This window comes from Phyllobates terribilis, unplaced genomic scaffold, assembly GCF_046119375.1.
Source record: "Phyllobates terribilis strain yellow unplaced genomic scaffold, ASM4611937v1 Scaffold_25__1_contigs__length_18738178, whole genome shotgun sequence".
Lineage (NCBI taxonomy): Eukaryota > Metazoa > Chordata > Amphibia > Anura > Dendrobatidae > Phyllobates > Phyllobates terribilis.
Genome location: NW_027362785.1, coordinates 9,287,047 through 9,313,851, shown reverse-complemented (window position 1 = coordinate 9,313,851; position 26,805 = coordinate 9,287,047). Strand labels below are relative to the sequence as shown.

Below are 26,805 nucleotides of genomic sequence, written 5' to 3'. Positions count from 1 at the left end.
AGCTATTAAGTCTCCTCTCAGTCTTCTCTTTTGCAGATAAACATTCCCAGATCCTTTAACCGTTCATCGTAGGACATAGTTTACAGTCCGTCCACCATCCTGGTCGCTCTTCTCTAAACTTGCTCCGGTTTTTCAATGTCTTTTTTTAAAATGTGGCGCCCAGAACTGGACACAGTATCCAGATGAGGTCTGACCAAGGAGGAGTAGAGGGGATAATTACTTCACGTGATCTAGACTCTATGCTTCTCCTAATACCTCCCAGAACTGGACACAGTATCCAGATGACGTCTGACCAAGGAGGAGTAGAGGGGATAATTACTTCACGTGATCTAGACTCTATGCTTCTCCTAATACCTCCCAGAACTGGACACAGTATCCAGATGAGGTCTGACCAAGGAGGAGTAGAGGGGATAATTACTTCACGTGATCTAGACTCTATGCATCTCCTAATACCTCCCAGAACTGGACACAGTATCCAGATGAGGTCTGACCAAGGAGGAGTAGAGGGGGATAATTACTTCACATGATCTAGACTCTATGCTTCTCCTAATACCTCCCAGAACTGGACACAGTATCCAGATGAGGTCTGACCAAGGAGGAGTAGAGGGGATAATTACTTCACATGATCTAGACTCTATGCATCTCCTAATACCTCCCAGAACTGGACACAGTATCCAGATGAGGTCTGACCAAGGAGGAGTAGAGGGGATAATTACTTCACGTGATCTAGACTCTATGCTTCTCCTAATACCTCCCAGAACTGGACACAGTATCCAGATGAGGTCTGACCAAGGAGGAGTAGAGGGGATAATTACTTCACGTGATCTAGACTCTATGCTTCTCCTAATACATCCCAGAACTGGGCACAGTATCCAGATGACGTCTGACCAAGGAGGAGTAGAGGGGATAATTACTTCACGTGATCTAGACTCTATGCTTCTCCTAATACCTCCCAGAACTGGACACAGTATCCAGATGAGGTCTGACCAAGGAGGAGTAGAGGAGGATAATTACTTCACGTGATCTAGACTCTACGCTTCTCCTAATACCTCCCAGAACTGGACACAGTATCCAGATGAGGTCTGACCAAGGAGGAGTAGAGGGGATAATTACTTCACGTGATCTAGACTCTATGCTTCTCCTAATACCTCCCAGAACTGGACACAGTATCCAGATGAGGTCTGACCAATGAGGAGTAGAGGGGTATAATTACTTCACGTGATCTAGACTCTATGCTTCTCCTAATACCTCCCAGAACTGGACACAGTATCCAGATGAGGTCTGACCAAGGAGGAGTAGAGGGGATAATTACTTCACGTGATCTAGACTCAATGCTTCTCCTAATACCTCCCAGAACTGGACACAGTATCCAGATGAGGTCTGACCAAGGAGGAGTAGAGGGGATAATTACTTCACGTGATCTAGACTCTATGCTTCTCCTAATACCTCCCAGAACTGGGCACAGTATCCAGATGAGGTCTGACCAAGGAGGAGTAGAGAGGATAATTACTTCACATGATCTAGACTCTATGCTTCTCCTAATACCTCCCAGAACTGGACACAGTATCCAGATGAGGTCTGACCAAGGAGGACTAGAGAGGATAATTACTTCACATGATCTAGACTCTATGCTTCTCCTAATACCTCCCAGAACTGGACACAGTATCCAGATGAGGTCTGACCAAGGAGGACTAGAGAGGATAATTACTTCACATGATCTAGACTCTATGCTTCTCCTAATACCTCCCAGAACTGGACACAGTATCCAGATGAGGTCTGACCAAGGAGGAGAAGAGGAGGATAATTACTTCACGTGATCTAGACTCTATGCTTCTCCTAATACCTCCCAGAACTGGACACAGCATCCAGATGAGGTCTGACTAAGGAGGAGTAGAGGGAGATAATTACTTCACGTGATCTAGACTCTATGCTTCTCCTAATACCTCCCAGTACTGTACACAGTATCCAGATGAGGTCTAACCAAGGAGGAGTAGAGGGGGATAATTACTTCACGTGATCTAGACTCTATGCTTCTCCTAATACCTCCCAGAACTGGGCACAGTATCCAGATGAGGTCTGACCAAGGAGGAGTAGAGGGGATAATTACTTCACGTGATCTAGACTCTATGCTTCTCCTAATACCTCCCAGAACTGGACACAGTATCCAGATGAGGTCTGACCAAGGAGGAGTAGAGGGGGATAATTACTTCACGTGATCTAGACTCTATGCTTCTCCTAATACCTCCCAGAACTGGACACAGTATCCAGATGAGGTCTGACCAAGGAGGAGTAGAGGGGGATAATTACTTCACGTGATCTAGACTCTATGCTTCTCCCAATACCTCCCAGAACTGGACACAGTATCCAGATGAGGTCTGACCAAGGAGGAGTAGAGGAGGATAATTACTTCACGTGATCTAGACTCTATGCTTCTCCTAATACCTCCCAGAACTGGGCACAGTATCCAGATGAGGTCTAACCAAGGAGGAGTAGAGAGGATAATTACTTCACGAGATCTAGACTCTATGCTTCTCCTAATACCTCCCAGAACTGGACACACTATCCAGATGAGGTCTGACCAAGGAGGAGTAGAGGGGGATAATTACTTCACGTGATCTAGACTCTATGCTTCTCCTAATACCTCCCAGAACTGGGCACAGTATCCAGATGAGGTCTGACCAAGGAGGAGTAGAGAGGGATAATTACTTCACATCATCTAGACTCTATGCTTCTCCTAATACCTCCCAGAACTGGACACAGTATCCAGATGAGGTCTGACCAAGGAGGAGTAGAGGGGGATAATTACTTCACGTGATCTAGACTCTATGCTTCTCCTAATACCTCCCAGAACTGGACACATTATCCAGATGAGGTCTGACCAAGGAGGAGTAGAGGGGATAATGACTTCACGTGATCTAGACTCTATGCTTCTCCTAATACCTCCAGAACTGGACACAGTATCCAGATGAGGTCTGACCAAGGAGGAGTAGAGGAGATAATGACTTCACGTGATCTAGACTCTATGCTTCTCCTAATACCTCCCAGAACTGGACGCAGTATCCAGATGAGGTCTGACCAAGGAGGAGTAGAGGGGGATAATTACTTCACATGATCTAGACTCGATGCTTCTCCTAATACCTCCCAGAACTGGACACAGTATCCAGATGATGTCTGACCAAGGAGGAGTAGAGGGGGATAATTACTTCACGTGATCTAGACTCTATGCTTCTCCTAATACCTCCCAGAACTGGACACAGTATCCAGATGAGGTCTGACCAAGGAGGAGTAGAGAGGGATAATTACTTCACATCATCTAGACTCTATGCTTCTCCTAATACCTCCCAGAACTGGACACAGTATCCAGATGAGGTCTGACCAAGGAGGAGTAGAGGGGATAATTACTTCACGTGATCTAGACTCTATGCTTCTCCTAATACCTCCCAGAACTGGACACAGTATCCAGATGAGGTCTGACCAAGGAGGAGTAGAGGGGATAATTACTTCATGTGATCTAGACTCTATGCTTCTCCTAATACCTCCCAGAACTGGACACATTATCCAGATGAGGTCTGACCAAGGAGGAGTAGAGGGGATAATTACTTCACGTGATCTAGACTCTATGCTTCTCCTAATACCTCCCAGAACTGGACACAGTATCCAGATGAGGTCTGACCAAGGAGGAGTAGAGGGGATAATTACTTCACGTGATCTAGACATCCCAGAATTGTATTTGCCTTTTTTGCTGCTGCATCACACTGTTGATTCATGTGCAGTCTGTGATCTATTAGTATACTCAAGTCTTCTTAGTTTTATTCCTCTCATTCTGTAGCGGTAATTTCCTTTTTCTTGCCCAGATGTAGAATCTTGCATTTCTCCCTGTTGAATCTCATTCTATTAGTCCCTGTCTATTGTTCAAGCTTATCTAGCTCCTTCTGAATCTTTTCTCGCTCTTCTCTAGTGTTAGCTATCCCTCCTAGCTTTGCATCATCTGCAAATTTGATTAGTTTACCTTTAGTTCCCTTATCTAGGTCATTTATAAAAATGTTGAACAACACTGGGGCCAGGACAGAGCCTTGTGGTTCCCCACTAGAAACACTCTTCCAATTTGATGTGCAACCATTTATTACCACTCTTTGGGTCCGATCACTGAGCCAGTTATGAATCCACCTAGCCTAGCTTTGTCAATTCCATTGTTGGTCATTTTCTCAATAAGGATAGTATGAGATTCTTTATCAAATGCTTTCCTGAAGTTGAGATATACTATATCTACTGTATTTCCCTGATCCACCCAGTCAGTGATTCCATCGTCGAAGGAAATTAGATAAATCTGGCATGACTTGTTTGCTACAAAGCCGTGCTGGCTCTGGTTAATTACTGTATTCTTATCCAACTACTTACATACATGCTGTTTAATAATTCATTCAAAGATCTTTCCTGGTATAGAAGTAAGGCTCACTGGCTTGTAATTCCCTGGTATAGAAGTAAGGCTCACTGGCCTGTAATTTCCTGCTGTAGAAGTAAGGATCACTGGCCTGTAATTTCCTGCTGTAGAAGTAAGGATCACTGGCCTGTAATTCCGTAATATAGAAGTAAGGCTCACTGGCCTGTAATTCCCTGGAACAGTAGTAAGGATCACTGGCCTGTAATTTCCTGGTACAGTAGTAAGGATCACTGGCCTGTAATTTCCTGGTACAGTAGTAAGGATCACTGGCCTGTAATTTCCTGGTACAGTAGTAAGGATCACTGGCCTGTAATTTCCTGGTACAGTAGTAAGGATCACTGGCCTGTAATTTCCTGGTACAGTAGTAAGGATCACTGGCCTGTAATTTCCTGGCTCCATCTTCTACCCCTTTTTGAAAATAGGGACAACATTTGCCCTTCTCCAATCTTCTGCCACTTAATAATTTCTTAATAACTTAATAACTATATGACCTTCATATCGTAGCTACATTTCTATTTTTTATAACTATGTAACTTTCCAGAACTAGAATTATTGTTGAGACTCACCTTTATCTTTTATCTATTTAAATTTGATGAAATTATATCAAGGCAGACATTTAATTATGCTAATATCTTGTTTAGCTGTCAATTTGTCTCCATGCTAGCATGATCAATAAATAACAAATTATCTTACAAATTCAGGTGTGGACCATTTCTAATTGAGAAAAACTCCTCTGACACCCATGCTCTGGGCATTTCTATAGACACATTTTAGTTTGTAGTCGGTTTCTCTTGCTCTTCTATTTTCACTCAGAATGTTGCTGACGGCACCATTGACGTAGCCAGTTGTTCACCTGTAAAATCCTGTTTAATCTCCTTGTTCCATGTCCATCCACTGGGAGGATGGATGTGAAGACAACCTGCACTCCCAGTTCCTTCACTTTACGGCCTAGGTCTTCAAAGTCATTACCGGGACACAGACCAACCACTGGACATCCATAGAGATATATCATCAGCATTACTGGTACACGGACCAACCACTGGACATCCATGGAGCTACATCGCTGACATTACCGGGACACGGACCAAGCACTGGACATCCATGGAGCTACATCGCTGACATTACCGGGACACGGACCAACCACTGGACATCCATGGAACTACATCGCTGACATTACCGGGACACGGACCAACCACTGGACATCCATGGAGCTACATCGCTGGCATTACCGGGACACGGACCAACCACTGGACATCCATGGAGCTACATCGCTGACATTACCGGGACACGGACCAACCACTGGACATCCATGGAGCTACATCGATGACATTACCGGGACACGGACCAACCCGCTAGACATCCATGGAGCTACATCGCCGGCATTAATGGGATGTGAACCAACTGCTGGACATCCAATGAGCTACTTCGCTGGCATTAACGGGACGTGGACCAACCGCTGGACATCCATGGAGCTATGTCACCACCATTTCTGGGACGTGGACCAACTGCTGGACATCCATGGAGCTATGTCACCGGCATTACTGGAACGTGGACAAACCACTGGACATCCATAGAGCTATGTCACCACCATTTCCGGGACGTGGACCAACTGCTGGACATCCATGGAGCTATGTCACATTCATTAGTGGGACATGGACTAACTGCTGGACATTCATGGAGCTACATCACCGGCATCATTGAGACATGGACAAACCGCTGGATATCCATGGAGCTATGTCACCACCATTTCATGGACGTGGACCAACTGCTGGACATCCATGGAGCTGTGTCACCACCATTTCATGGATGTGGACCAACTGCTGGACATCCATGGAGCTATGTCACCACCATTTCAGGGACGTGGACCAACTGCTGGACATCCATGGAGCTATGTCACCACCATTTCAGGGACGTGGACCAACTGCTGGACATCCATGGAGCTATGTCACCACCATTTCAGGGACGTGGACCAACTGCTGGACATCCATGGAGCTATGTCACCACCATTTCAGGGACGTGGACCAACTGCTGGATATCCTTGGAGCTATGTCACACGCATTAGTGGGACATGGACTAACTGCTGGACATTCATGGAGCTACGTCACCGGCATCATTGAGACATGGACAAACCGCTGGATATCCATGGAGCTATGTCACCACCATGTCAGGGACGTGGACCAACTGCTGGACATTCATAGAGCTACGTCACCAGCATTCAAATGTACATTTAGAATCCAGAGAACATGGGGGCGCCAACCTCCAGCACCGGGTAGAGGACCTAGTGGGGAATAGCTGAACTTTCCTACCTGTGTTGTTATGGACCAGGAGGCTGGTGAAATACTTGTGCTCCCGGTGTCCTGGTCCTCGGAAATAAAGATCCGGACTGAGTTTCCAGTTATGAAAGGTAGGCAGGGCGTCTAGTAATACAGTCGTAACAATCAGGGGCAGAATGTAGAGGAACAGAAGGAGTAATCTGAAAGACAAGAAAAGGGTCATGCGGCACATGAAGGAGAAGAGCATAGGGGGACGCAAGAGGAGGTGGGTAAAGGTTGTCAACAGTAGGTCCTCAGAAAGAAGAGTAATGGCGGCTTCCACTTCAAGAAAGTCTGGGCAGTGAGGAAATCCTGGAGAATGAATTGTAGTGAAGGGAACAGGGGACTGAATCTGAAGAGTCTCCAGGACTGTAGTGATAAGGATGTCCCAGGTGACATCATCCAGATTCCCAGGTGACTTCATCCAGATTCCCAGGTGACATCATCCAGATTCCCAGGTGACAGCGTCCGGATTCCCAGGTTACCGTTACACTAGTTCCCAAGTGACAGCGATTTTGATCCTCATCCCATTGAGAGGGGGCGTCACACCGAAACTTTGGTCAAGGGATACTGGTGATTGACCCTTTTACATTTGGTGCCACAAGAGGGAACCTCTTGCCAAGATGCGGAGGTCAGTGTACTGGGAAGGCTGGGAGGCCCAGGATGACCCTGAAGGATAGGCAGATCTTACAATAGTAGGGATTGCTCAAGGCTGAGAAAACCTTTAAGGACTCACATGGATCGGATGCCTTTCATGTCATGCTTTAACTTCAGGTATCGGATCCGCGCCACCGTCAGCACCTGCTGCCTCCATAGAGCCAGTCCGCGAAGAGTGACGGTGCCGGAGTCTGACATCAACAGCGCGGAGTCCTCCACCTCCGAGGACAACTCTCTGCTCTCATCTTCAGTTTGTTCAGATGGAGCAAAAACGCCATAATCTGATTAAAAGGAAAAAAAACTATATAAAATCACTACGATAGAAGTGTAAGTGTAAAGGAGTTGGGCGTCTGACTGCAGATTGGGAATTTATCAAGAGCATAAAAGAACAGTACAAATATTAGTGCAACCGTCACCGGCAGATTTACCATAATTTATGCCACGGAGTAGATCTGAGTTTATGGCGCTCAGAGGACAAAGATGAACCCAATGTAGTGAGGGGTGCAAGCATCTGAATGAACCCCTCCTGTCTTCTTTCTGCCATTTACCTCCCTTCTCAATCTCCTCCTGTCCCTCCAGTTTCAGGAAGACGTCGTCCAGCGTGGTGATGGACACTCCGTAACTCACGATGTCCGCACCCACGCGCTCATCCAGGTGAGAGAACAGATCTGGGGAATATTTTGGACATTTTGTGATAATACGTTACACGTGGTCCCACCCGGTGACTGCGGCTGTCAGTCTGCACCGGAGATCTGTAGGTTCCCTTTTAGGAGTACCTGGAAAGGAGTCCATCTTGTGGAAGGGCAGTGTGAAGGTGAGGTCCTCTACGTTCTGGGTGCTAAGTTTGGCGCTGGAGACGTGTTCTTGTACAAGAGAGGTGATGGCGTCCGGGTTACAAGATGGCGACACCTGCATTCTAGGGGATAAATAAGGCGTGTATCCAGTCTGTGTCCGCAGCAGAGGCCGCCCATAGAGCGACTGTAGGCCATGAGCAATATTGTGCAAGCTCAAGTGGAAAAATGGCGGCATGCGCTTGTCTGGGCGGTTTATGGAAAAGAACAGTGCAGATAATGACAGGTGGTGATGCATAGGATTGTACGGGGCTGCGGACGCAACTGACCCGATTATTACAGCCCGGGCCGATATCAGTTCTGAGGCTAACAGAGTGCTCCCCACAGAAACCTCACATACCTCAAATGATAGCCGATCCCCCAATTCCTTTTCAGAAACAAGGAGGAGCCGACGCATTTCAGACGTCCGTTGCTGAGCACCGCCTTCCGATCTGGAATCGAAGAGTTAATGAGAAGTTTGGAGAAAACAGAATATGGTGTGATTTTACCAGCAGGAAAGTTGCTGTGATATTACAGTCAGGTGAGCTGCTGTGATGTTACAGTCAGGAGAGCTGCTGTGATATTACAGTCAGGTGAGCTGCTGTGATATTACAGTCAGGTGAGCTGCTGTGATGTTACAGTCAGGAGAGCTGCTGTGATGTTACAGTCAGGAGAGCTGCTGTGATGTTACAGTCAGGAGAGCTGCTGTGATATTACAGTCAGGAGAGCTGCTGTGATGTTACAGTCAGGAGAGCTGCTGTGATGTTACAGTCAGGAGAGCTGCTGTGATATTACAGTCAGGAGAGCTGCTGTGATGTTACAGTCAGGAGAGCTGCTGTGATTTTACCAGCAGGAAAGTTGCTGTGATATTACAGTCAGGCGAGCTGCTGTGATGTTACAGTCAGGAGAGCTGCTGTGATATTACAGTCAGGCGAGCTGCTGTGATGTTACAGTCAGGAGAGCTGCTGTGATATTACAGTCAGGAGAGCTGCTGTGATGTTACAGTCAGGAGAGCTGCTGTGATATTACAGTCAGGCGAGCTGCTGTGATGTTACAGTCAGGAGAGCTGCTGTGATATTACAGTCAGGAGAGCTGCTGTGATATTACAGTCAGGAGAGCTGCTGTGATATTACAGTCAGGAGAGCTGCTGTGATGTTACAGTCAGGAGAGTTGCTGTGATATTACAGTCAGGAGAGCTGCTGTGATGTTACAGTCAGGAGAGTTGCTGTGATATTACAGTCAGGAGAGCTGCTGTGATGTTACAGTCAGGCGAGCTGCTGTGATGTTACAGTCAGGAGAGCTGCTGTGATATTACAGTCAGGAGAGCTGCTGTGATATTACAGTCAGGAGAGTTGCTGTGATATTACAGTCAGGAGAGCTGCTGTGATGTTACAGTCAGGAGAGTTGCTGTGATATTACAGTCAGGAGAGCTGCTGTGATGTTACAGTCAGGAGAGTTGCTGTGATATTACAGTCAGGAGAGCTGCTGTGATGTTACAGTCAGGTGAGCTGCTGTGATGTTACAGTCAGGAGAGCTCCTGTGATATTACAGTCAGGTGAGCTGCTGTGATGTTACAGTCAGGTGAGCTGCTGTGATGTTACAGTCAGGAGAGCTGCTGTGATGTTACAGTCAGGAGAGCTGCTGTGATATTACAGTCAGGAGAGCTGCTGTGATATTACAGTCAGGAGAGCTGCTGTGATGTTACAGTCAGGAGAGCTGCTGTGATGTTACAGTCAGGAGAGCTGCTGTGATGTTACAGTCAGGAGAGCTGCTGTGATATTACAGTCAGGAGAGCTGCTGTGATGTTACAGTCAGGAGAGCTGCTGTGATGTTACAGTCAGGAGAGCTGCTGTGATATTACAGTCAGGAGAGCTGCTGTGATATTACAGTCAGGAGAGCTGCTGTGATGTTACAGTCAGGAGAGCTGCTGTGATGTTACAGTCAGGAGAGCTGCTGTGATGTTACAGTCAGGAGAGCTGCTGTGATGTTACAGTCAGGAGAGCTGCTGTGATGTTACAGTCAGGAGAGCTGCTGTGATGTTACAGTCAGGTGAGCTGCTGTGATATTACAGTCAGGTGAGCTGCTGTGATGTTACAGTCAGGTGAGCTGCTGTGATATTACAGTCAGGAGAGCTGCTGTGATGTTACAGTCAGGAGAGTTGCTGTGATATTACAGTCAGGAGAGCTGCTGTGATATTACAGTCAGGTGAGCTGCTGTGATGTTACAGTCAGGTGAGCTGCTGTGATATTACAGTCAGGAGAGCTGCTGTGATGTTACAGTCAGGAGAGTTGCTGTGATATTACAGTCAGGAGAGTTGCTGTGATATTACAGTCAGGAGAGCTGCTGTGATATTACAGTCAGGAGAGCTGCTGTGATATTACAGTCAGGAGAGCTGCTGTGATATTACAGTCAGGAGAGCTGCTGTGATATTACAGTCAGGAGAGCTGCTGTGATATTACAGTCAGGAGAGCTGCTGTGATATTACAGTCAGGAGAGCTGCTGTGATGTTACAGTCACGAGAGCTGCTGTGATGTTACAGTCAGGAGAGCTGCTGTGATGTTACAGTCAGGTGAGCTGCTGTGATATTACAGTCAGGAGAGCTGCTGTGATGTTACAGTCAGGAGAGTTGCTGTGATATTACAGTCAGGAGAGCTGCTGTGATATTACAGTCAGGAGAGCTGCTGTGATATTACAGTCAGGAGAGCTGCTGTGATATTACAGTCAGGAGAGCTGCTGTGATGTTACAGTCAGGAGAGCTGCTGTGATATTACAGTCAGGAGAGCTGCTGTGATGTTACAGTCAGGAGAGCTGCTGTGATGTTACAGTCAGGAGAGCTGCTGTGATATTACAGTCAGGAGAGCTGCTGTGATGTTACAGTCAGGTGAGCTGCTGTGATATTACAGTCAGGAGAGCTGCTGTGATGTTACAGTCAGGAGAGTTGCTGTGATATTACAGTCAGGTGAGCTGCTGTGATGTTACAGTCAGGAGAGCTGCTGTGATGTTACAGTCAGGAGAGCTGCTGTGATATTACAGTCAGGTGAGCTGCTGTGATGTTACAGTCAGGTGAGCTGCTGTGATGTTACAGTCAGGAGAGCTGCTGTGATATTACAGTCAGGAGAGCTGCTGTGATATTACAGTCAGGAGAGCTGCTGTGATATTACAGTCAGGAGAGCTGCTGTGATATTACAGTCAGGAGAGCTGCTGTGATATTACAGTCAGGAGAGCTGCTGTGATGTTACAGTCAGGTGAGCTGCTGTGATGTTACAGTCAGGTGAGCTGCTGTGATATTACAGTCAGGAGAGCTGCTGTGATATTACAGTCAGAAGAGCTGCTGTGATATTACAGTCAGGAGAGCTGCTGTGATATTACAGTCAGGAGAGCTGCTGTGATGTTACAGTCAGGTGAGCTGCTGTGATGTTACAGTCAGGAGAGCTGCTGTGATGTTACAGTCAGGAGAGCTGCTGTGATGTTACAGTCAGGAGAGCTGCTGTGATGTTACAGTCAGGAGAGTTGCTGTGATGTTACAGTCAGGAGAGCTGCTGTGATATTACAATCAGGAGAGCTGCTGTGATATTACAGTCAGGAGAGCTGCTGTGATGCTACAGTCAGGAGAGCTGCTGTGATATTACAGTCAGGAGAGCGGCTGTGATATTACAGTCAGGAGAGCTGCTGTGATATTACAGTCAGGTGAGCTGCTGTGATGTTACAGTCAGGAGAGCTGCTGTGATGTTACCGTCAGGTGAGCTGCTGTGATGTTACAGTCAGGAGAGCTGCTGTGATGTTACAGTCAGGAGAGTTGCTGTGATGTTACAGTCAGGAGAGCTGCTGTGATGTTACAGTCAGGAGAGCTGCTGTGATATTACAATCAGGAGAGCTGCTGTGATATTACAGTCAGGAGAGCTGCTGTGATGTTACAGTCAGGAGAGCTGCTGTGATATTACAGTCAGGAGAGCTGCTGTGATATTACAGTCAGGAGAGCTGCTGTGATATTACAGTCAGGAGAGCTGCTGTGATATTACAGTCAGGAGAGCTGCTGTGATGTTACAGTCAGGAGAGCTGCTGTGATGTTACAGTCAGGAGAGCTGCTGTGATGTTACAGTCAGGAGAGCTGCTGTGATATTACAGTCAGGAGAGCTGCTGTGATATTACAGTCAGGAGAGCTGCTGTGATATTACAGTCAGGAGAGCTGCTGTGATGTTACAGTCAGGAGAGCTGCTGTGATATTACAGTCAGGAGAGCTGCTGTGATGTTACAGTCAGGAGAGCTGCTGTGATGTTACAGTCAGGAGAGCTGCTGTGATATTACAGTCAGGAGAGCGGCTGTGATGTTACAGTCAGGAGAGCTGCTGTGATATTACAGTCAGGAGAGCTGCTGTGATGTTACAGTCAGGAGAGTTGCTGTGATATTACAGTCAGGAGAGCTGCTGTGATGTTACAGTCAGGAGAGCTGCTGTGATATTACAGTCAGGAGAGCTGCTGTGATGTTACAGTCAGGAGAGTTGCTGTGATATTACAGTCAGGAGAGCTGCTGTGATATTACAGTCAGGAGAGCTGCTGTGATATTACAGTCAGGAGAGCTCCTGTGATATTACAGTCAGGAGAGCTGCTGTGATATTACAGTCAGGAGAGCTGCTGTGATATTACAGTCAGGAGAGCTGCTGTGATGTTACAGTCAGGAGAGCTGCTGTGATGTTACAGTCAGGAGAGCTGCTGTGATATTACAGTCAGGAGAGCTGCTGTGATATTACAGTCAGGAGAGCTGCTGTGATATTACAGTCAGGAGAGCTGCTGTGATGTTACAGTCAGGAGAGCTGCTGTGATATTACAGTCAGGAGAGCGGCTGTGATGTTACAGTCAGGAGAGCGGCTGTGATGTTACAGTCAGGAGAGCTGCTGTGATATTACAGTCAGGAGAGCTGCTGTGATATTACAGTCAGGAGAGCTGCTGTGATATTACAGTCAGGAGAGCTGCTGTGATATTACAGTCAGGAGAGCTGCTGTGATATTACAGTCAGGAGAGCTGCTGTGATATTACAGTCAGGAGAGCGGCTGTGATGTTACAGTCAGGAGAGCTGCTGTGATATTACAGTCAGGAGAGCTGCTGTGATATTACAGTCAGGAGAGCTGCTGTGATATTACAGTCAGGAGAGCTCCTGTGATATTACCGTCAGGTGAGCTGCTCTGATATTGTTGTCAGGCGAGCTGCTGTGAGGTTATCGTCAGGCGAGCTGCTGTGAAGAGATGCCATGGAAGGTAAACATTGCATCCCACAATTCCTCACCAGCGAGGATGTCGGCCTCGTCCATGAACTGAGTGCTGAAGAGCGTGACCCGGTGAGATTTGCGTTCCTTCAGTATGGCCCAGACATGGTGGCGGGAGAATGGGTCGAGGCCGGCAGTGGGTTCATCGAGCAGAAGAACCTGAAGATAAAATACAGCAGCAGATTACAGAGCTGTGAGGAGGGCAGCACCTTCTCCGGCCACCAGACCCACCTTGGACTGCTCTTCAGCTGCAGCAGCGACATTACATCAATCTTCCAGTGACCGCACGATCACACAGGATGATGGGGGTCACAGAGGATGATGGGGGTCACAGATGATGATAGGGGGCACAGAGGAGGATGGGGATCATAGAGGATTATGGGGATCACAGAGGATTATGGGGATCACATGGTATCACTCTCACATTGAGGATTGAAGCATGACTTCATTGTAACTTGTAAAGGCAACAAGAGCTTGCACTCTAACACTACATCTGATCCCTGTTCAGTTACGACCCCCTGCTGTGAACAGGTAATTGAAGTGGGTTATCCGATGGAGAGCAGACAAAAAGTCTGTACCGAAGACTGGGAGGCGACACTTTTATTGCCTGTGGAGATAACTCTTCCATCTTGGGATAAATATTTTCAGCATGCTCTGCGACGAACACAATGTATATCCTTGCAATGCGGTCAGTCCTGCCTGCCGATCAGCCTCAAATTACTATCAGACAGATGGATAACATTATATATGCCATGTTTCCTATCAATCGAAAGTTAAAATCATGACAGGAAATACGGCATTAATATCTCCCACCTGGGACCTCCAGAGGAACAAACATCCTGCAGTTTAGGGGATCTATTAATTTTTGGTCACCTGAGCCGCATCCGAATGACAAGCCCCATGTTATCTGATAAATACTGATTCTGAATTATACTCATTGTTCAGTTCTGGGAGATACAGCTCGCTGTAGGATTGTTCCGTTTCCCATCAGAGCGCTCCCCTTCATTAAGATCCTGCGCAATTTCCGTGACATCAGGTTTAGTACTTTTCTTTTGTTATCACCTTTTATTGTATGAAATTGTTTATACCGTATAGTTTTGTTCCCATTCTGGATTATCATGTATATTTTTATAAACATTACCTATCTTTATGGATTGAATATAAAATTTAATAGTTTCTGTTCCTCATGCTCTGTAAACCGCACCCCCGAAGACATACACTACCTGTGACGGGCGTCCAATCCGCCTATAAACGATTGGAGGCGGCGGCTAGTGGTTCCTTTTGTTAATGTGGAATTGGCAGTGACCATACGGGGTATATATATGTATATATACAGTACAGACCAAAAGTTTGGACACACCTTCTCATTTAAAGATTTTTCTGTATTTTCTTGACTATGAAAATTGTACATTCACACTGAAGGCATCAAAACTATGAATTACCACATGTGGAATTATATACTTAACAAAAAAGTGTGAAACAACTGAAAATATGTCTTATATTCTAGGTTCTTCAAAGTAGCCACCTTTTGCTTTGATGACTGCTTTGCACACTCTTGGCATTCTCTTGATGAGCTTCAAGAGGTAGTCACCGGAAATGGTCTTCCAACAATCTTGAAGGAGTTCCCAGAGATGCTTAGTGTAGCGCCGGCGTCCCTGCCCTCTGCTAGGCAGGGACGCTGTTCCCCTCACCTCCCTGCTCCGTGCCCGGCGTCCTCCTCCCGCTCTGCTGGCAGCGCGCGCTCCTTCCCGTCCACTGTGCTTAGGGCGCGCGCGCTCTCCCTCCCTCTTAAAGGGGCCGCGCGCGCCGTCCTAAGGAGTCCCCGGCCAATGGCCGGAGGACTTCACCATATATAAGACACCTCCTCCAAAATGGAGGTGCCCGAGCAATGTTGTTGCACTGTTCACTACTCTGCTTCAGCCCTCAGGTCCCATTGCCAGTTCCTGCCAGTTACCTGCCAGTTACCTGCCAGATTCCTGCCTGATTATCTGCTACCTGCCTGCTAGTCTGAGGTCCGACGGTCTGCCTTACTACTCCTGTCAGTCTGTCTAAGGACCAGTCTGCCCGCTCACCTGGGAGTGCACATCAGCCACCTGCCTGCTTGCCCGAGGTCCGACGGTCTGCCTTCCACCTCCTGTCAGTCTGTCTATGGACCAGCTTGCCCGCTCACCTGGGAGCACACACCTGCTACCTGCCTGCTAGTCTACCTGGAGGCTCCGCCGTCACGTGCTGTGACCACCTGCCTGTCCAGTGACTCCTGCTTGCTCACCTGGGAGCGCTCATCTGCTGCCTGTCTGCTAGCCTACCTGGAGGCTCTGCCGTCATGTGCTGTGACCACCCGCCTGTCCAGAGACTTCTGCCCGCTCACCTGGGAGCGCTCATCTGCCGCCTGTCTGTTGGTCTTCCTGGAGGCTCCGCCGTCACATGCTGTGATCACCCGTTCTTCCAGAGACTCTCGCCTGCTCACCTGGAAGCTCACGTCTATCATCAGCCGCCACAGGTCGTACCAACCCTTTACCTAGAGACTGCCCCGGTCACTTGCCGTGACCATCTGCCCGTTCATCCAGAGACTGCCCCGGTCACTTGCCGTGACCATCTGCCCGTTCACTCAGAGACTGCCCCGGTCACTTGCCGTGACCATCAGCCCGTTCATCCAGAGACTGCCCCGGTCACTTGCCGTGACCTCCAGCCCGTTCACTCAGAGACTGTCCCGGTCACCTGCTGTGACCTCCTGCCCGTCTTCCCTGGTCGCCACCCGCTCCCTTACAAGGACTGCCCCCTTGTATAGTAGCTCAGAGGTTCCGCCTCCCAGACCCGTTAGTTTGCTCGGGCCATGGAACCCGGTGGCACCCAAACTCCCTCGCTCTCGGACCTGTGTCATGAACTGTACCGTCAAAGGTCCCAACAGGAGTCCATCCTGGGTCACCTGCGGAATGTCAATACTCGCCTGGACACTCTGACTGCTCCACCAGCAACCTCCGCCAGTGCCATGTCTCGCAATCCGGCAGCCCCGCTGCCCACTAATACCATGGTATCCTACCCCGGACCCCGGCTTTCTGCACCTCCTCGCTTCGGAGGCGACTCCGCCCAGGCTCGGGGCTTCATAAATCAGTGCACCCTGCACTTTGAACTATTGTCCCACCAGTTTAACTCCGACCGGGCCAAAATTGCATTCATCATGTCCCATCTCACCGGGGAGGCCCTGGCCTGTCTAAATCCTCTATGGGAGAGAGGAGACCCCCTGGTGTCCGACTTGCCTGCCTTTCTCACGGCTTTCCGGAAAGTCTTCGATGAACCCGGACGGAAGACCTCATCCGCATCATCTCTGCTACGCCTCCGTCAGGGAAGTCTCACCGTGGGCCAATATGCCATACGGTTCCGTACCCTTGCCTCGGAGCTGGCCTGGGATAACGACGCTCTGGTATCCGTCTTCTGGGAGGGTCTGTCCGGCCGTATTAAAGATGAACTTGCCGGTCGGGACATTCCTACCACTCTCGATGACCTAATAACTCTTGCCACCCGGATTGACCTACGGTTCCAGGAGCGTGCCAAAGAGGTCACCCGTGAGAGGAGGTTTCCACGTCTAGCTCCTACTTTTCAGAAACCCGTCACTCCATCCGTCTCTCCCCAGGTACACTCTCCTGAGCCTATGCAGGTCAACCAGACCAAGATGGTCAAAACCCGTCAGGACTTACGCCGTGCCGAGGGGACCTGCTTCTACTGTGGCAGTAAGGAGCACCGGATCCGTACCTGCCCAGAGAGGTCGGGAAACGCCTGTGTCTAGGTTCGCTCAGAGAGGTCAACCTAGACAAGAATAAATCCTCTCCATCTCTGCTACTGTCAGTCTCAATTATCTGCGGGGAGAATCGTTATTTCGAACTAGCCCAACTTGACTCTGGAGCGGCCGGGAATCTTATCTCACAGTCCCTGGTAGAAAAATACCGTATTCCCACCAAACCTCTGGCTGTACCAATATCTGTCGCTGCTGTGGATGGGGGCCTCTTACCACAACCCATCCAACTCATCACCGAATCCGTAACTCTGCAAGTGGGAATGCTGCATTCTGAGAGCATCTCCTTTCATGTTCTGCCTGGACTCTCTCACGCCCTCTTGCTAGGCCTACCTTGGCTCCAGAGACATGCACCCGTGCTTGACTGGCAGACCGGAGAAGTCCTTCGCTGGGGACAGGACTGCCATAAGACCTGTCTGGTTCCCGTCCATCCCGTCCGTCCTTCTCCTACCCCAGCTAATCTACCTGGACTTCCGATTCCTTATTGGTCTTATGCAGATGTCTTTAATAAAAAGGAAGCAGAGACACTACCTCCTCATAGACCATACGACTGCCCTATCGACCTGTTACCTGGTACTACTCCTCCCCGTGGGCGTATTTATCCTTTATCCGCTGCTGAGACCCGGTCGATGTCCGAATATATTGAGGAGAATCTGGCCAGGGGATTCATCCGGAAATCTACCTCTCCGGCGGGAGCAGGCTTCTTTTTCGTCAAAAAGAAGGACGGCTCTCTCCGTCCCTGTATAGACTATAGAGGCCTTAACCAGATCACGGTGAAGAATAAGTACCCCCTTCCGCTCATTCCGGAGTTATTTGATCGCCTGAGGGGGGCTAGAATCTTCACCAAACTGGACCTCCGTGGGGCGTACAACCTGGTTCGTATCCGTCAGGGGGATGAATGGAAGACGGCATTCAACACCCGGGACGGCCACTATGAATATCTGGTAATGCCCTTTGGTCTCTGTAACGCTCCTGCCGTCTTTCAAGAGTTGGTCAATGACATCTTCCGGGACCTTCTCTACTCCTGCATAGTGGTGTACCTGGACGACATCTTGGTGTTCTCTCCGGATCTCCAGACTCACCGGAGGGACGTTCGTCAGGTCCTGCTCAGGCTCAGGCAGAATCACCTCTTCGCTAAATACGAGAAGTGCCTCTTTGAGCAGACCTCGCTTCCGTTTTTGGGCTACATTATTTCTCAGACCGGCCTACGAATGGATCCAGAGAAACTGTCTGCCATCGAGAAATGGCCTCGACCGGAGGGGTTGAAGGCCATTCAGCGATTCCTGGGCTTCGCCAACTACTACCGCCTCTTCATACCACACTTCTCTTCCCGGACTGCCCCAATTTCCGCGCTCACCCGTAAGGGTACTAATCCCAAAGAGTGGCCGCCCGAAGCAGAGGAGGCCTTTCTTTCCTTAAAACAGGCCTTCTCTTCCGCCCCGGTGCTGCATCGCCCGGACGGCAACAAGCAGTTCTTCCTGGAAGTTGACGCCTCCTCCTCTGGAGCCGGAGCGGTACTTACCCAAAAATCGTCTTCCGGGAGAATGGTAACTTGTGGCTTCTTCTCCAAACTCTTCTCCTCTTCTGAGCGCAACTATTCCATAGGAGACCGAGAGTTATTGGCCATCAAACTGGCATTGGAGGAGTGGCGTTACCTACTCGAGGGGGCTCTTCATCCGGTAATAATTTACACTGACCACAAGAACTTGGCTTACCTCCAGCATGCCCAGAGACTTAACCCGCGCCAAGCCCGGTGGTCCTTGTTTTTTGTTCGCTTTGATTTTGTTCTTCATTTTCGCCCGGCTGACAAAAACGTCAAAGCAGATGCCTTGTCCCGATCCTTTCTGGTGTCCGATCTCGAGGAAGAACCTAAACATATCATCGATCCCGCCAGAGTAATGCAGGTGGCTCCCGTGAGTCTAAATCGTCTCCCTCCCGGTAAGACGTTCGTATCAGTACCTGATCGGGAGAAGATCCTACACTGGGGTCACTCATCTAAACTAGCTGGCCACGCCGGTCAGAAAAAGACCCTCCAGCTTATTGTCCGGCACTACTGGTGGCCTACCCTGCACAAGGACGTAATAGACTTTGTTTCTGCCTGTGTGTACTGCGCCCGCAACAAAGTCCCGAGACACCTGCCAGCCGGTCGCCTTCTTCCGCTTCCTGTGCCTGCTGCCCCCTGGCAGCATATTGCTATGGACTTCATAACTGATCTCCCCGTCTCTGCCGGTTGTACGGTCATTTGGGTGGTCGCTGACTGCTTTTCCAAGATGGCTCACTTTATTCCCCTGCCTGGCCTCCCGTCTGCACCCGAGCTGGCTAAAGACTTTATCCGCCACATCTTCCGTCTTCATGGCCTGCCCCTCCACATCGTGTCGGATCGTGGGGTACAGTTCACCTCACGTTTCTGGAGAGCCACTTGTAAACTGCTAGACGTCACCCTGGACTTCTCTTCCGCTTACCACCCACAGTCTAATGGTCAAGTGGAGCGGATCAATCAGAACCTGACCAGTTACCTCCGGCACTTCGTTAATGCCCATCATTCAGACTGGGTGGATCTCCTACCATGGGCCGAGTTCTCCTATAACAATCACGAGAGCGAATCCTCCTCCAAATCCCCGTTTTTTGTAGTCTTCGGTCAGCATCCTCGGATTCCTTTTCCTGTCTCCACCTCTGTGGACAACCCGGCTGCGGAATCTCTCGTTAGCAAATTTTCCTCCATTTGGGAGAGTACCCGGTCCGCACTCCTCCAGTCGTCCGAACGGATGAAAAGACACGCTGACAAAAAACGCCTGGATCCTCCACAATTTCGTCCTGGAGATAAAGTCTGGCTCTCATCTAAATATGTCCGACTCAAGATACCTTCTTACAAGTTAGGACCTCGGTTCATCGGTCCTCTGGAGGTCATCAGTCAGATCAACCCGGCGGCCTATAAATTAAAACTCCCGGCCAACTTACGGATCCCTAACTCCTTCCATGTATCTCTCCTCAAACCTGTGGTACTTAACTCTTTTTCCAAGTCTACAGGTACGCCTCCTGCTCCGGTTTCCGCTGAGGACGAGTTTGAGGTAGAGAACATTCTTGCCACCAAAAGGGTAAGAGGAAAGACCTTTTTTCTAGTAGATTGGAAGGGGTTTGGTCCTGAAGAGAGAACGTGGGAGCCCCGGGAGAACATCCATGCCCCTCTTATCCTAGCTAAATTTCTGTCTGGCCTAAAAAAGGGGGGGCCTAAAGGGGGGGGTACTGTAGCGCCGGCGTCCCTGCCCTCTGCTAGGCAGGGACGCTGTTCCCCTCACCGCTCTGCTCCGTGCCCGGCGTCCCTCTCCCGCTCTGCTGGCAGCGCGCGCTCCTTCCCGGCCACTGTGCTTAGGGCGCGCGCGCGCGCCCTCCCTCCCTCTTAAAGGGGCCGCGCGCGCCGTCCTAAGGAGTCCCCGGCCAATGGCCGGAGGACTTCACCATATATAAGGCACCTCCTCCAAAATGGAGGTGCCCGAGCAATGTTGTTGCACTGTTCACTACTCTGCTTCAGCCCTCAGGTCCCATTGCCAGTTCCTGCCAGTTACCTGCCAGTTACCTGCCAGATTCCTGCCTGATTATCTGCTACCTGCCTGCTAGTCTGAGGTCCGACGGTCTGCCTTACTACTCCTGTCAGTCTGTCTAAGGACCAGTCTGCCCGCTCACCTGGGAGTGCACATCAGCCACCTGCCTGCTTGCCCGAGGTCCGACGGTCTGTCTTCCACCTCCTGTCAGTTTGTCTATGGACCAGCTTGCCCGCTCACCTGGGAGCACACACCTGCTACCTGCCTGCTAGTCTACCTGGAGGCTCCGCCGTCACGTGCTGTGACCACCTGCCTGTCCAGTGACTCCTGCCCGCTCACCTGGGAGCGCTCATCTGCTGCCTGTCTGCTAGCCTACCTGGAGGCTCCGCCGTCACGTGCTGTGACCACCTGCCTGTCCAGTGACTCCTGCTCGCTCACCTGGGAGCGCTCATCTGCTGCCTGTCTGCTAGCCTACCTGGAGGCTCTGCCGTCACGTGCTGTGACCACCCGCCTGTCCAGAGACTTCTGCCCGCTCACCTGGGAGCGCTCATCTGCCGCCTGTCTGTTGGTCTTCCTGGAGGCTCCGCCGTCACATGCTGTGACCACCCGTTTATCCAGAGACTCTTGCCCGCTCACCTGGAAGCTCACGTCTATCATCAGCCGCCACAGGTCGTACCAACCCTTTACCTAGAGACTGCCCCGGTCACTTGCCGTGACCATCTGCCCGTTCATCCAGAGACTGCCCCGGTCACTTGCCGTGACCATCAGCCCGTTCATCCAGAGACTGCCCCGGTCACTTGCCGTGACCTCCAGCCCGTTCACTCAGAGACTGTCCCGGTCACCTGCTGTGACCTCCTGCCCGTCTTCCCTGGTCGCCACCCGCTCCCTTACAAGGACTGCCCCCTTGTATAGTAGCTCAGAGGTTCCGCCTCCCAGACCCGTTACACTTCGCACTTGTTGGCCCTTTTGCCTTCACTCTGCGGTCCAGCTCACCCCAAACCATCTCGATTGGGTTCAGGTCTGGTGACTGTGGAGGCCAGGTCATCTGGCGTAGCCCCCCATCACTCTCCCTCTTGGTCAAATAGCCCTTACACAGCCTGGAGGTGTGTTTAGGGTCATTGTCCTGTTGAAAAATAAATGATGGTCCAACTAAACGCAATCCAGATGGAATAGCATGCCGCTGCAAGATGCTGTGGTAGCCATGCTGGTTCAGTATGCCTTCAATTTTGAATAAATCCCCAACAGTGTCACCAGCAAAGCACCCCCACACCATCACACCTCCTCCTCCATGCTTCACGGTGGGAACCAGGCATGTAGAGTCCATCCGTTCACCTTTTCTGCGTCGCACAAAGACACGGTGGTTGGAACCAAAGATCTCAAATTTGGTCTCATCAGACCAAAGCACAGATTTCCACTGGTCTAATGTCCATTCCTTGTGTTCTTTAGCCCAAACAAGTCTCTTCTGCTTGTTGCCTGTCCTTAGCAGTGGTTTCCTAGCAGCTATTTTACCATGAAGGCCTGATGCACAAAGTCTCCTCTTAACAGTTGTTGTAGAGATGTGTCTGCTGCTAGAACTCTGTGTGGCATTGACCTGGTCTCTAATCTGAGCTGCTGTTAACCTGCGATTTCTGAGGCTGGTGACTCGGATAAACTTATCCTCAGAAGCAGAGGTGACTCTTGGTCTTCCTTTCCTGGGGCGGTCCTCATGTGAGCCAGTTTCTTTGTAGCGCTTGATGGTTTTTGCAACTGCACTTGGAGACACTTTCAAAGTTCGCCCAATTTTTCGGACTGACTGAACTTCATTTCTTAAAGTAATGATGGCCACTCGTTTTTCTTTACTTAGCTGCTTTTTTCTTGCCATAATACAAATTCTAACAGTCTATTCAGTAGGACTCTCAGCAGTGTATCCACCAGACTTCTGCACAATACAACTGATGGTCCCAACCCCATTTATAAGGCAAGAAATCCCACTTATTAAACCTGACAGGGCACACCTGTGAAGTGAAAACCATTTCCGGTGACTACCTCTTGAAGCTCATCAAGAGAATGCCAAGAGTGTGCAAAGCAGTCATCAAAGCAAAAGGTGGCTACTTTGAAGAACCTAGAATATAAGACATATTTTCAGTTGTTTCACACTTTTTTGTTAAGTATATAATTCCACATGTGGTAATTCATAGTTTTGATGCCTTCAGTGTGAATGTACAATTTTCATAGTCATGAAAATACAAAAAAATCTTTAAATGAGAAGGTGTGTCCAAACTTTTGGTCTGTACTGTATATTTCATGCGTTGGAATCAGATGTGCATATACCATACGTTCACTGAGAAGTGCCCAATAGCCGGCCTAGTATTGAAAACAGCCAAGGATTTGTCCATCAATTGTCGGCCAATTGCGTGATAGTCCTGACAATTGGAGGCAGCAAAGTTGCGGTGGCAGCGGTGGGATATCAGTATGATTTCTTGACTGTCCCCTGACACACAGGATGATGGGGATCACAGAGGGTGATGGGGTCACAGAGGTTCATGGGGATCACACAGGATGTTGGGGATCACACAGGATGATGGGGATCACACAGGATGTTGGGGATCACACAGGATGATGGGGATCACATAGGATGTTGGGGATCACACAGGATCATGGGGATCACACAGGATGTTGGGGATCACACAGGATGATGGGGATCACATAGGATGTTGGGGATCACACAGGATCATGGGGATCACACAGGATGTTGGAAATCATAGATGATGATGGGGATCACATAAGATGATGGGGTTCACTCAGGATGATGGGGATCACACAGGATGTTGGGGATCCGCTGTGGTCACCTCACAGTCTGTTTCCAGCTGACATCTTCCTCTGCAGGAGCCACTTACCTCGGGATCTCCCAGCAGAGCTATGGAGAGTGTGAGCTTCCGTCTCTGCCCTCCGCTGAGTTTGTTGGCGGCCACATTCTGGATGTCGGTCATGTCCAGGTCAGAAAGGATCCTCCCCACCTGCAATGTACGGATGGGTTTATGGGTGTGTAAGGGTGTGGACTATACTTTCGTGTCCCTGCCCCTGAAGTCAACAATCGCGCAATGTGAATAGTGTCATATGTTTTTATATATAGATATGTGGTGTCATGTGAAGTGTGAACTATGTCCTGCGGCTCTTGGTAGTCCTGTGATAAGTCTGCCCAGCAAGAGACAGTAGGGTCAGAAGTAGTTTAGTCACAGGGGGAGGGTTTAGTGATAGGAACAGGACTGTGTTTCCTGGATAGAGTCAGATAGAGACAGAGTGTTGAGTAGTGTGACAAGGTCAAGTTCAAAGTGCAGTGGGCTGAGAGTACAGATTGTTTTGGACCGTATGAAGCCTTAAAAGACTCCCTGCTGACATTCGTCCGGGGCCTAAGGCTCGAAACAGGTGCTATGGAGAACACCTTAATCCATTCTGTACAGAGGAATAAGGCCGTGGAGCCGCGTGATAGAATGGTAACGGGTCACGGCAATACTGCGGGGCTGACATGAGCAATAAGCGTAGGGATAGTCCGAGCAGGACGGAAAAAAAAGCTGGAAATGTACTGTATTAAGGAAACAAAAGACAGGGGGCGCTGTGTCCAATACTGCAGGGCTGACATGAGCCATAAGCGTAGGGATAGTCCGAGCAGGACGGAAAGAAAAGCTGGAAATGTACTGTATTAAGGAAACAAAAGACAGAGGGTGCTGTGCCCAATACTGCGGGGCTGACATGAGCCATAAGCGTAGGGATAGTCCGAGCAGGACGGAAAGAAAAGCTGGAAATGTACTGTATTAAGGAAACAAAAGACAGAGGGCGCTGTGCCCAATACTGCGGGGCTGACATGAGCCATAAGCGTAGGGATAGTCCGAGCAGGACGGAAAGAAAAGCTGGAAATGTACTGTATTAAGGAAACAAAAGACAGAGGGTGCTGTGCCCAATACTGCGGGGCTGACATGAGCCATAAGCGTAGGGATAGTCCGAGCAGGACGGAAAGAAAAGCTGGAAATGTACTGTATTAAGGAAACAAAAGACAGAGGGCGCTGTGCCCAATACTGCGGGGCTGACATGAGCAATAAGCGTAGAGATAGTCCAAGCAGGATGGAAAGAAAAGCTGGAAATGTACTGTATTAAGGAAACAAAAGACAGAGGGCGCTGTGCCCAATACTGCGGGGCTGACATGAGCAATAAGAGTAGAGATAGTCCGAGCAGGACGGAAAGAAAAGCTGGAAATGTACTGTATTAAGGAAACAAAAGACAGAGGGCGCTGTGCCCAATACTGCGGGGCTGACATGAGCAATAAGCGTAGGGATAGTCCGAGCAGGACGGAAAGAAAAGCTGGAAATGTACTGTATTAATGAAACAAAAGACAGAGGGCGCTGTGCCCAATACTGCGGGGCTGACATGAGCCATAAGCGTAGGGATAGTCCGAGCAGGACGGAAAGAAAAGCTGGAAATGTACTGTATTAATGAAACAAAAGACAGAGGGCGCTGTGCCCAATACTGCGGGGCTGACATGAGCAATAAGCGTAGGGACAGTCCAAGCAGGACGGAAAGAAAAGCTGGAAACGTACTGTATTAAGGAAACCAAAGACAGAGGGCGCTGTGCTGAATACTGTGGGGCTGACATGAGCAATAAGCGTAGGGACAGTCCAAGCAGGACGGAAAGAAAAGCTGGAAACGTACTGTATTAAGGAAACCAAAGACAGAGGGCGCTGTGCTGAATACTGCGGGGCTGACATGAGCAATAAGCGTAGGGATAGTCCGAGCTGGACGGAAAGAAAAGCTGGAAATGTACTGTATTAAGGAAACAAAAGACAGAGGGCGCTGTGCCCAATACTGCGGGGCTGACATGAGCAATAAGCGTAGAGATAGTCCGAGCAGGACGGAAAGAAAAGCTGGAAATGTACTGTATTAAGGAAACAAAAGACAGAGGGCGCTGTGCCCAATACTGCGGGGCTGACATGAGCAATAAGCGTAGAGATAGTCCGAGCAGGACGGAAAGAAAAGCTGGAAACGTACTGTATTAAGGAAACAAAAGACAGAGGGCGCTGTGCCCAATACTGCGGGGCTGACATGAGCAATAAGCGTAGGGATAGTCCGAGCAGGACGGAAAGAAAAGCTGGAAATGTACTGTATTAAGGAAACAAAAGACAGAGGGCGCTGTGCCCAATACTGCGGGGCTGACATGAGCAATAAGCGTAGGGATAGTCCAAGCAGGACAGAAAGTAAGCTGGAAATGTACTGTATTAAGGAAACAAAAGACAGGGGGCGCTGTGTCCAATACTGCGGGGCTGACATGAGCAATAAGTGTAGAGATAGTCCGAGCAGGATGGAAAGAAAAGCTGGAAATGTACTGTATTAAGGAAACAAACGACAGGGGGCGCTGTGCCCAATACTGCGGGGCTGACATGAGCAATAAGCGTAGGGATAGTCCAAGCAGGATGGAAAGAAAAGCTGGAAATGTACTGTATTAATGAAACAAAAGACAGAGGGCGCTGTGCCCAATACTGCGGGGCTGACATGAGCAATAAGCGTAGGGATAGTCCGAGCAGGACGGAAAGAAAAGCTGGAAATGGACTGTATTAAGGAAACAAAAGACAGAGGGCGCTGTGCCCAATACTGCGGGGCTGACATGAGCAATAAGCGTAGGGACAGTCCAAGCAGGATGGAAAGAAAAGCTGGAAATGTACTGTATTAAGGAAACAAAAGACAGAGGGTGCTGTGCCCAATACTGCGGGGCTGACATGAGCAATAAGAGTAGAGATAGTCCGAGCAGGACGGAAAGAAAAGCTGGAAATGTACTGTATTAAGGAAACAAAAGACAGAGGGCGCTGTGCCCAATACTGCGGGGCTGACATGAGCAATAAGCGTAGAGATAGTCCGAGCAGGACGGAAAGAAAAGCTGGAAATGTACTGTATTAAGGAAAAAAACGACAGGGGGCGCTGTGCCCAATACTGCGGGGCTGACATGAGCAAT

The 26,805-nt window shown here is 49.4% G+C and overlaps 1 protein-coding gene across 6 annotated transcripts in view; it reads right to left on the bottom strand.

The window, feature by feature from the left end:
* The window catches only part of LOC141176359 (ABC-type organic anion transporter ABCA8-like), a 218,629-nt gene that overhangs the window by 74,030 nt on the left and 117,794 nt on the right, over positions 1–26,805 (bottom strand). For 4 of the 6 annotated variants that reach the window (XM_073660306.1, XM_073660304.1, XM_073660305.1 and 1 more), the window contains 7 exons: positions 23,705–23,824; positions 13,520–13,658; positions 8,602–8,692; positions 8,187–8,326; positions 7,959–8,078; positions 7,490–7,691; positions 6,748–6,914 (listed from right to left, as the gene is read on the bottom strand). In XM_073660306.1, the coding sequence (XP_073516407.1) occupies positions 6,748–6,914; positions 7,490–7,691; positions 7,959–8,078; positions 8,187–8,326; positions 8,602–8,692; positions 13,520–13,658; positions 23,705–23,824 (979 nt within the window). The remainder of the gene's footprint in view (positions 1–6,747; positions 6,915–7,489; positions 7,692–7,958; positions 8,079–8,186; positions 8,327–8,601; positions 8,693–13,519; positions 13,659–23,704; positions 23,825–26,805) is intronic. The other 2 variants (XM_073660307.1, XM_073660309.1) reach the window with 2 other exon arrangements.